Below are 11,221 nucleotides of genomic sequence, written 5' to 3'. Positions count from 1 at the left end.
TCTACACGTTCCCAATGTAAAATCACAACTATTCCTCGCCAAGTTAAAAATATAACTATCAGCGAGATACCCTCTGATGGTATACAACATCCTTTTTCTTCTTAAAGTTTGAAGATAAGTGCCTATAAGAAGCTATTGTCATCTGATGCTTTCGATAAAATACGTAAAGTGCATCGAGATAGGAATTATATGATTGAGGAAAGATATCCAAACACAAACTATCGCATTTACAAACTAAAGAGGTGAAATAAATAAAATACTCTTTACATGCATTTAAACACAGTACAACTGGCATTTATTTATTACGTTTCAAAAATATTTTATTTTATTTTTTTTTTTAATAATCGACTAATGTTATGTTAATATCAGTAACCACTCTATTCTGATATAATCTGTGCTAACACAGCGACAGCTGGCTGGCCGAAGGCAGATGACAGAGACAGACGAAAGGTCACAGAAAACGGGAATGGAATTCACAGATTCGGTTGAATTCTTGTGATTATTTTGTGAAGCAAATATTATTTGAAAGTTCAAATACTACAAACATGGATATAGAAGAGTGTCTCAAAGAATGGGAGGACTTAGTGGTGGATTACAAACGTTTAGAGGTAAATATGAATAACTATGAGCCATTGAAGACTTAACATAATTTTATCGCCTGTTTTCATCGAATTTAAGTGCGTTATTAACGTTATTTTTGTTTATTAGCCCGCTGCTTCATGAAAATACATGAAACAAAATAAATACTTTGATTTATCAGTATTTTGGTGGTGCTAAATTTCTTGTTTAACAACACGCCACCACAAGAAATTTTTACGAAGCGTATAAAATTGACCAACCAATATGTAGGCACTATTAATCAAAAATGTAAGATAAGTTCATTGTTTTCTTGTCCAAATCTTTAGGTCACCAACAAAGACTATGTCGCGAAATTGGAGGAGGTTGGTGAGTTGCAAGCAGCCTGCATGAAGGAGATCAACCATCAGAAATACCGCATGTCTATCATAGCGGCTGCGTTGAAAAGGTCAGATCAAAAGGCATTAACATGATTTATCTGAATAACCCTAGATAATATGCTTCCCTATTTGTTATTTACAAGTTGTTTAGTAGCTAAACATGTGCAGTATGTTTATCTAATTAAGTATTTGAGATAGCTATTGTTAGTTCCAATGTCTACAACTCTGCCCCCAAAGACGACCCACTAACCATATTATTTTATCTGGTAATTTTATGAAATTTGGCTTTTCTGTGAACCTTAAAATAATAGGTATTGTTTTCTTGAGCAGTGAAATGTCGCTCAAACTACCAGTATTGATAATTTGGGTACAAGTATTAATCTGCTACATTACTTGATATTTTTGCTGCATTTAGATAATATAAAGCTGCATTACTGAATTTAGATATGATTTGCCAGTTTTATAAATTAATTATCAATGCAATTATCACAATAAGCTAATTGTATCTAAGCGAGGAAAGATGATAATATCATAAAAAATATATTATTCCTTAATTTGCTAATGTGGGGAATAGGTCATCATCCCCTTGCCCTAAACCCAATTTTATGTGGGGTTGACGCAGCATCTTTTCTTCTTCAATACTCTTCTGTTGTCAGCACACAAATACCATCCTTTCTTTTTATAATATTAAGATAGTAGGAATCAATACAATCTTATACATCTTCATTTATTTGCAAGGAACATTAAACAATCGATTTATTAATAGTGATACTAAAGGCTGATATTTTAATGAAATGCTGACGATAATCTATAATTCTGTAATAAAATGTCCATCAGAATAATTGAATATGAAAGGCACATTAAACCTTATTGTTATCAGCTTAATCTTTATCGCTAAGCACAGATTAGTACATATCAATTCCATGTTATTTACAGTCATTATGTAACCAATTATGCTGCATGAAATGATAACTAATTATGAATACTTTTTAAGTTTTAATAATGGGCTGTATGATGCAATAATCTCCCTCATGATTTTCCAATATAGGTGCTAAAAGTAAATAAGTTATAGATCCAATAAAATGGTAATAAAAGGAGACGAGAATGGGACAATAATTTACTGAGTTAAGGAAAAACGTAGATAAACTAGCAATATTTAGTATATTCTTATATGACATGGCATGATATAAGCCAATAATTTTAAAACATACTAACTGTAATGCGCGGCTAACATGCAACGTCTTCAACAGGTTAGAAAAGAAAACCGTCACAAAGGATGATCGCGTTGCTAACTTGGAGAAGGAAATCATGAAAAGGAAAGCCATGCTGCGTGAGATTAACGCGACGCTGCCGAAACAGAACAGCCTGTATCTGCGCATCATACTCGGAAACGTCAACGTGTCTATACTCAACAAAAATGACAAGTAAGACCACATTTCTTATTAATTTTTCGGGTTTCACCCATGTTATAGGCAACTTCTTCACGCATCCGGATTAAAGCATACCAATTTCAAACCCAAATTTTATCTGAGTTGGTTTTGTCGTTTGAAAATGAAAGCGTAGAGTTAGGAAGAGTTAGAAGCGTAGGGAATTGGTAATAATGAGATAGAATGCGACTTTAATCGAGAGATTGTAAGAGGTGCGACGTAAGAAACGAATTTGTATGTCATAAGAAACTATAAAAAATAAACCAATGCATTCAGATTTGTATTTTCATATTTAGACTCTAATGCTCTCAAAATAAATGTCCAGATGTCTCGCGGTAAATCTGAACGTTTTGATAAACATCGCTACCGTTGTTGCCAAAGGTCGTATTGTTGGGCAACGCAACATCCTTAGGGGAAGGGTCAAATATACCTAACGTGTAACGGAACAACAGATCAAAACCAATAATATATAGGACATGCTAGAACAACTGTTATAGTTATGTAATATCATTTCTATAAAAAAGTAATTTCAATCGATTACTTCATAAATAGCTAGCTGCGTACATTAGATTATTACATTTATTACATACAGCACGTGTAAGGGCTGATACTAGAACACGGAAATTAGTAAACGTAGAGTCTATAAAAGGAAATTATAATTAAGTAAATTAATTTGAACATTACTTATTTAATTACCTAACTATGTTTAGTAAATATCGACTTTCCGACTGACTTTTTCGTCACCTAACACAATGTTCCGATATTCAATCATATGCAAAAACATTTGTCACTTCTCCATCATTTTGTAGACAGCCGTCAATATGAAAAAGGATCATGACTTCCTAAATATAAGGATGGCTTTACCATACACGATGAGAGCGGTCCATTAAAAGTGACCTAGGGGTGAGCCGTGAAGCTAATTGTCGAGAATCTGTCATATACTCGTATTTAATGACGACAATACTTACTAATGAGCAGAACTGTAGAAAACGTGCCAAATATTAACAATATGTCCCAGTTACTAATTCTGAGTCATTAGGTACCTTAGTGCAGTTTGTACTTTGTATCTAAATATAGTAGTAGTAGGTACCAAAGTACAAATTCTTTGTTATTCCGGTTTTGTGCTTGAAGAATGTTCGTGACATCTGCTTTGTTATAAAATATCATTAAATGAGTAGGTCTTGAATAAGTCCTCTTTCATTACCAGCCATTTTTACTATCCCAATTCAAGGGACAGGCAGGCCTCTTCCAATACGAGTAGAAATTATAGTTAATCTGTTACTTAGCTACTATTTTTCGTTAATTTTTATTATTTTGTCAACAGGTTCAAATACAAGGATGAATATGAAAAGTTTAAACTGATCCTCAGTGCTATAGCCTTCGTGTTAGCTGTTGCTAATCTTTACATAGATTTCAGGTAACTATTGCACTCGCTTATATATTTCATTTCGTTTTACAGCTTTCCAAAAAAACTTATAGCAAACTAATCTTTGTCAAGTTACCATAAAAAATACTTTTTTGTTTTGTTTAAGTATACCTACCTAAATAAATAGACAACATAAAGAGCATGTTAATGATTGCTTCACGTTAGGTCAAGGTCTGCTTACATTAGAAATACAACACATACGCAATGTTCTAGGCCCCTTCAATTAATACTGTTGTTCCTGCTGGTGTGGTACTACTGCACTCTGACGATTCGCGAGAGCATCCTCAAGGTGAACGGATCCAGGATCAAGGGCTGGTGGAGACTACACCACTTTATATCGACTGTGGTCGCCGGTATACTGCTCATCTGGCCACAGAATGAACCGTGGAATATGTTTAGACACACGTTTATGTGGTTCATCGCTTATATCAGTAAGTACTGCAAATTCAGACAACGCGAATGTAATTTTAAGGTTGGTTCAGTGGAAAGAATGGTCTGTTGCGGAAGAATTTGGCCACAGGCCTCACACGCTAGTGCGAGGAGAGACACCGGGGTGGTAATATGTAAATGTTCGGCCTCTTAGAAACTCTGGAAGGCTGAAGAAATTCACGACGAATTGCCCTCTTAAAAAAGTATAAGTCATATAATATCGGATGACGGAACCACATTTCATCAAAGCAGACAGATACAGAAAGCGCCTAGCAACTATTTATCTATCTATGTTCACATACAAATGCTATGAATGCTAGGCAATTGAAGAGACACGACAGCTTGTAAATAAATACGTGATTGTCTTGACATTACAATGTATAATGCAAGTAGGTAATCTAAACAAAATTGACCTCTTGCTGACCTTGCGGAGGGGGGATGTCATAATCACTGGACGTTTAGACATCATAAGCATAAGGTTGATGAGAAAATTAGGAAAACCTGCTTGAAGTTTTATGCCGTTAAAGTTATTTCTACAATTTCAAAAGTTTAATTCAGAATTTTAATTTATAAGACGCCGTATCTAACTTTGTTAGCATAGATGTGGTTGCGCTTTCTGAACTAGGTGTCACAGAAGTGTACCAAGTTGTGTACTTTATGTAAGAAAGGTATGTTTTCATCATCTTCCTCCTGCCCTTATCCCAAGTTTATTTGGGGTTGGTGCAGCAAGTTATACCTACGATCCAAAATTAATTTCGCAGGTGTAGTCCAATACATGCAGTTCAGATACCAAAGCGGAGTACTCTACAGGCTAAAGGCTTTAGGCGCTCGCCATAACATGGACATTACCATTGAAGGATTTCACTCGTGGATGTGGCGGGGGCTATCGTACCTGCTGCCTTTCTTGTTCGGCGGTTATGTATTCCAATTATACATCGCTTATACATTGTACAGCCTCAGTTACCACCCCGACGCCACTTGGCAGGTATGTACTTGATATATTTTATTATGTTATCTCTAGTTGTATACAAGGTTGTGACAGTTAAGCATGCACTTGACAACCGACGTGGAATTTAGTCATGAAACTCTTTGAAGCAGGTTTATCTATATGTTTGTTTCCTGGACATTTTAGAACTCTTACTTAATTTGCACATGAAAAACTATATACCTAAAGAAAATTCGAATAGTTTGATCGGTACAAATATAAATTCGTATTATGAATAATTTTCTAATATGCATGTATAATTACTACGCCGAGTTCTTTATGCCGTAAGATTGTGTGAACTCTGCGATTAATCAGTTCGAAACTAATGTAATAGAACGATATATAAAACGCATGTCCTGTAACAAACTACAACAGATCCCAGCATTAAGTTTATCATTCCTGACGATCGGCATCGGAAACTGCGCGACGACGCTCATCGTGATTCCTCAGAAACTCAACGAGCAGGTACAGTGGAACTGAGACGAATGGACCTCGCCACGCGTCTGACGCGCCGCACGCTGTGTGACGTAGTGACCTAGACATTAGGCCTTATAGCATGTACGCTGAAGACTGGCGCGCGTGCAAAAACTTGGCCCGTTTTCACCAACAACATAAACGTCCGTTTTCCTCAAAACAACTGTTTACTTTGAAAATTAGACGAGAAAATTCCTAGTAAACAATTGTTTTAAGAAAACTGACGTTTATTTTGTCGGTGAAATTCAATCTTATACTGACATCTTTGACAAATTATAAATATATTTACGTAAACAAGACGTTAAAAAATCAATTAGTAAAATTTATCTTTTGCCCGGTTAATGAACACCTCACCACGCGACGCCATCTTCTGTTTAAATGCTTTAAGTAGATGATTAAATATCGGAAAGCATTTGGTTATTGAATCGTATGGCTATTTGATTTTATACGCGATGTAATCAAATGCTAATCTGGCTAGTGTGCTTTCAGACAATTTTTGTTTTCAACAAGAAATTAATCTCAATCTTTTAAAATATTCAAAGATCTTGATATACTACAATTATTTACAAAACTCAAGAAATAAATGTAATAGTTGGCTGAAAGCAAACAGAAATGTAGCTCTGATAATAATTTCCTTCTTATTCCATATTTTTTTGAATTGTCTCAGTCAAAATACTTTGATATACTTTTTCTATATATTATTTCCGCGTGCGTTTATCAGAGCTGCAGTATCAAAATGAACTCGAATGCATTAGTAGTGTTGATGTTTTGACCCGGGGACCAACTTGTTCCATCATAGATAGTAGAACCTTAGATTTAATTATTTAGTTTTTTTGGTATTTCAATAAATTTTTCGTAAATACATAAGCAGTTAACGTTAATCTCTTATTATATTCGATATTATTATATTAGCAGCGGACTATCGCAAAAGTTCGCCTAAATTACATACTGTTTTTGTACAAATTTCTTTCCAATTATTGCATTTTATTTTGAAATATTTTGTACGTCTACGTACAATTTACATAACAATGTGATAATAATATTAGCTTATCATTAACTATTATATTTTATACAAACCAAGCACTCGAATATTTATAACTAATCAAGTTACTAAACCTTGCTTTACCGTGAGCGACGACAGAAAACCATTCATATTTTATACCAAAAATTACTAACAATTGGTTTTTTTAACCCTAAGTATGCCACTATCTAACACTGCACTAATAAAATTATTAAAATCTGTATATTATATGAAATTAGTTTATATTATTTATTATGTGTATTTTCTATTTTCAGTAAATATCTGGACTTCATATTCCTATTCATTTTATAAGGAGTCTGTAATTTATGGATTTCTCGTATATTTTATCTGCGCATTGAGTGCAAGTAATACACTTAGATGTAAAGTGCTTTAACTGTACATTATTTAAGTATTTATATTTCAAATTATTATAGTTTGCGTTTAGTACATTCATTTAAGGTAGAATTCCGTGGGTAGCGGCTACGACAGCCGCGCGCGGCTTACGACAGTCGTCGGCCGCGCGCGACAATAGTCAACATATGAAAATGTATGGCGCCGCTGCCGAGGCTCGCGACAGTCGCGCGCGGCCGACGAATTTCGTGAGCCGCGCGCGGCCGTATGCATCTCAACATGGTCTAGCGCTTAATAACATCTATAGAATTTTTGTAAAACCAGAATTGAATTGTTTTTTATTTAGTCGGCAAAACTACCTTTTGTTTTCATTACAATACAAATGCTTTTGAATCAGTATTTGGTAGTATCCTTCATCATTTCTACTTTTTAAAGATAGGGTAGATTGGTAATCTATTTTCATAATACAGCCACAGCAACACGTCATCCTCTTCTTCTTCAAGGATATCAATTAGCACTTCGACTAGAGGGAACGGACGAACAAAATCGACTAATTTCAAGACAATGCCGCGCGCGGCTTACGAAATTCGTCGGCCGCGCGCGACTGTCGCTGGCCTCGGCAGCGGCGCCATACATTTTCATATGTTGACTATTGTCGCGCGCGGCCGACGACTGTCGTAGGCCGCGCGCGGCTGCGTCAGCCGCTACCCACGGAATTCTGCCTTTAAGTATGTTTATTTAAATATGAACAAATTTTGTGCTTGACAAATGTTGTGTTTTGCTTTTAAGATTTTGCATAAAAACGTTGTTTAAAGGTTATGCATTTGAATGAGTAGATATTAGCTTTTGCAAAATAGCTTCACCGATACAGTTGGCGTGGTCGGACAATTTTTTCCAATACTTGATACATAAATTCCCTGTTTTGACCTCATAATTATACAAAATGTTTAATAACCAATAAATGTGTTAATGAAGTAGAATCAATAATGATCTAGATACATCGACCAATAGCTTATAATTTCCTTGTATTCTCTTACGTTCAAGCACCTATAAAGTAAATAGAGTACGGGCAAGTAAACACTACTAAGAAAACATTTGATTTATATAGGAAAATAAAATGGTTTATCTTTTATCTAGTTAACATTATCGACTCAAACAACGATTATGAAAAATAATACATACTTATTTCGAAAGTGTTTTGCACGAGTTATTTGTACTATTGTGCATGTTTTGATATTCTTGTCTGCATCAGATTTGTCACTTGGAGGATTGACGCAAAAATGTACGAGTCTCTTTATCTCTCAACTGTTTTTAATGTATGCTATTTAATGTTTACGTTTCTCAAAACCAAGTGACATATCGAATCGCATTTTATATGATATTTTTCAGAACTTTTACTGGAGAAAACAATAGGTAGTAAAATCTGCTTTTTATATGATTTCATGTGGATCTGATGATAGTGTATGTGAATCTAGTTATTGTATGCAATAAAAGGCACAAATAGTTCATTTTTAATAAAGTTTTGGAGGGTTTATTTATTCATTAATTGCGCCATACTTGCATAAATATCTATTTGTTAACTGCATCACAATATTGGTCTTAATTTTTTATATCTTAAAATGGAATGTCATGTTAATTTGGAACTTTAAATTATGAACATAAATATAAGATGGAGAAGTCAAACTAGCTATAGCTTGTAATTAGATGAGCCGTCCTACAAATAATACATAATGACTATGATAATATTAATGTGTTATCAAACTTTTATAGGGCTAGTCATATTCTGGCAAGGCTGTTTAGCTGTTACTTTATGATGGAATTAATGCAGGTATCCTGAATATACTGATAATACTTTATTGATAATGATGTTATCGTTTTGTTGTTAGACGTCGATATCACGGCAATAACAATAATTTTACGCAACTGGTGACTTGTCCGGGCCACATCTGCCATCTTTGCTATTTATTACTACGTAGATAAAATTACAACGGTGATTTTGTTAGGCTTTATCTTTGTTATTTATTGGCATTGTTAGCGATACGCTTGGCTATTGCTCTGGTGGTGGTATTTCTAGAATATTAAAGGAGTGATTAGAGCTACCTATATTGGTGCTACATCTATTTATGAAAAAAAAACACGAGATAATGTTGCTAACATTGATGCTATCGAATTTGCAAGTTGTGGTCCGGGCAATGTACAGATAGATACAGTAGTGATATTTATAATAATTTATGATGCAGGATAATAAAGGGTAATAGACAGGCTTGTACACAAGAGAGTGAATATTTCGTGCCTTGATCAAACAATAAACTATTCGTAATTTAGTGATAATGTTGTACTTATGCTTTGTATATTCGATTAATTTATAATGGTTGTTTTAGCTCTTATTTTGTAATGGATGTTATTTATTTGAATGCATTGATGAATAAATTTGTTTTTTCAGCGATATTTGCATTTTTATATTTATTTTATGTATATTTTGTTTGCACCATCGACAGATATCTTACCTGGCGGCTTTGTTTCTTACATTGCACTCTCTCAACATGTACACAATACTGCAGACCTTGCACAGGAAATATCAAGGTGGTTTGAAGCTACGGTACAAGTTACGTGCGATTGCCTACCGTCTATCCAATGAGCTCACAGTATTGGTACGTGCATGATGTATCACTTATTAGCATACTTTGAACTTCCTGCTCTGAACTAATCTCCTGTTTACTTAAAAAGTCTCTTACGCTGTAAAATTTGATCCGACATCTAATTTTGTGTATTTCGAACACAATTCATGCGAATTTTTATAATTTTCTGATTATCTCAGAATGGGAAGTACTTATGTTTGGGTTAGGAGGTTGCAGGTCACGTCTGATATTTGTTTTTCAGTTATGTATGTCCAAGTTTTATATATTTATTTATCTTATTATTATATGACACTCAATTATACCAGAAATAGGTATTCTATAAAGCAATTTTAACTGCCAATATGCCAATACAATTCAGAAGTACCCATGTATTACAAAATATTAATCATTAATTTTGGCAAGGAAATACTGTCAGGATTTGAATTGTTCAAGAGCTTGAAAAGTCTATTTATGGTGTGAGCAATAATTATGGTGTTGGTAAGTAACGTTTAAGCGAAGATTTTTAAGACATTAATAAACTGTTTACAAGTAATTTAAACAGAAAACAAATTCGATATATTGACTTTTATTAATGTCTTGATAAATATTCCTGTATGTTTGGGTATTAATTGTTGTTGTTGTGTTTCTGTCTAGAGGTATGCTCTGTTTTAGAATAGTTTTTTGCGGAACGCATTTTAGATTCTCCTTGCCATCCATTCAACTTGTGCGTCCAAAGTGCGTTTCGCGTAAGCTAGAGAAAATAAAAGATTTTCTTCAAATAGTATCAAAAATAAAGTTTACCTTATTTTCTCTGAGCTTAATTGCATGTTGATTGGGTTATAGCAGTATATAACACTATGTGATCTAACGAATTATATTGAAATTCAAAATTCATATTTTGTCAATTACAGGAACAAAAATGGCGACAGAATAAAGTGGAAACGAAATCAGAATAACTTTATCTGGCCTATATTTTATTGTGATTTACTAACGAATGTAACTTATAGATTGATGGACAGTTTATATTTTCATAATTCATGATGTTTAAAACTGTATAATGGCGTTATTTCTCTACTGTAAATAATATCTAATATAGTTATTTAATAACTCTTTTGGCTTTTATTAACCTTTTCATTAATGGTATGGTGGGGATTTTTATACAAAGTTGATTGTGTTTGCCTAGATCGTAGTCTGGTTTTCATCATTTATAAAGGGTGTTTCAAAAGAGGAATGAGTAATACAATACTGTTTATTTATCTGCAATTGGCCTAACCTGTCACACATTAGACCAATTAACAAAATCATTGAAATCACATATCTGATTTTGTTCATAGAAAAGTATTGAGAGTTGACCGAAGTAGTGAAATTGATTTTTCTAGAGTAAGTTATGCGAAAACAAAAGCCAGTCAAGAGAGAGAAATGGTAGGTATCAAATGCATTCATAGCAACGTAGCATAGCGCAACTCTGATGAAAAATCACCATTATTTTGTTGTATTTATTTCTTTCTATCCAGATGGCCAGATTAATTAATAT

At 33.8% G+C, this 11,221-nt stretch overlaps 1 protein-coding gene across 4 annotated transcripts; it reads left to right on the top strand.

Annotated features, from left to right (window-relative positions):
* The first annotated feature begins 405 nt into the window (after positions 1-405).
* On the top strand, positions 406-10,796 carry LOC110372790 (transmembrane protein 120 homolog). 4 transcript variants are annotated; one of them, XM_021329754.3, is made up of 9 exons: positions 406-608; positions 906-1,024; positions 2,207-2,380; positions 3,708-3,800; positions 4,023-4,240; positions 5,000-5,223; positions 5,599-5,688; positions 9,568-9,720; positions 10,599-10,796. In XM_021329754.3, the coding sequence occupies exons 1-9, from the start codon at positions 546-548 to the stop codon at positions 10,641-10,643; spliced, it is 1,179 nt and encodes a 392-aa protein (XP_021185429.1). In that variant the 5' UTR covers positions 406-545; the 3' UTR covers positions 10,644-10,796. The 4 variants fall into 4 exon arrangements, 3 of the variants coding, with proteins under 3 accessions (XP_021185429.1, XP_021185431.1, XP_021185430.1); XR_010276710.1 differs by lacking the exons at positions 9,568-9,720; positions 10,599-10,796 and adding exons at positions 6,994-7,177; positions 7,799-9,515 and having other exon boundaries at positions 407-608; XM_021329756.3 differs by lacking the exon at positions 9,568-9,720.
* Positions 10,797-11,221: the final 425 nt, after the last annotated feature.

Source organism: Helicoverpa armigera, chromosome 8, assembly GCF_030705265.1.
Source record: "Helicoverpa armigera isolate CAAS_96S chromosome 8, ASM3070526v1, whole genome shotgun sequence".
NCBI lineage: Eukaryota > Metazoa > Arthropoda > Insecta > Lepidoptera > Noctuidae > Helicoverpa > Helicoverpa armigera.
The sequence above is the reverse complement of the archived record's forward strand: the minus strand, read 5'-3'. Positions and strand labels throughout refer to the sequence as shown.

Bases quoted from the DNA above. Each gene is read 5' to 3' on its own strand.
- LOC110372790 (XM_021329754.3), top strand. From the start codon at position 546: ATGGATATAGAAGAGTGTCTCAAAGAATGGGAGGACTTAGTGGTGGAT. The intron at 609-905 runs GTAAATATGAAT...CCAAATCTTTAG, and splicing joins TGGATTACAAACGTTTAGAG to GTCACCAACAAAGACTATGT. The intron at 4,241-4,999 runs GTAAGTACTGCA...TTAATTTCGCAG, and splicing joins GTGGTTCATCGCTTATATCA to GTGTAGTCCAATACATGCAG.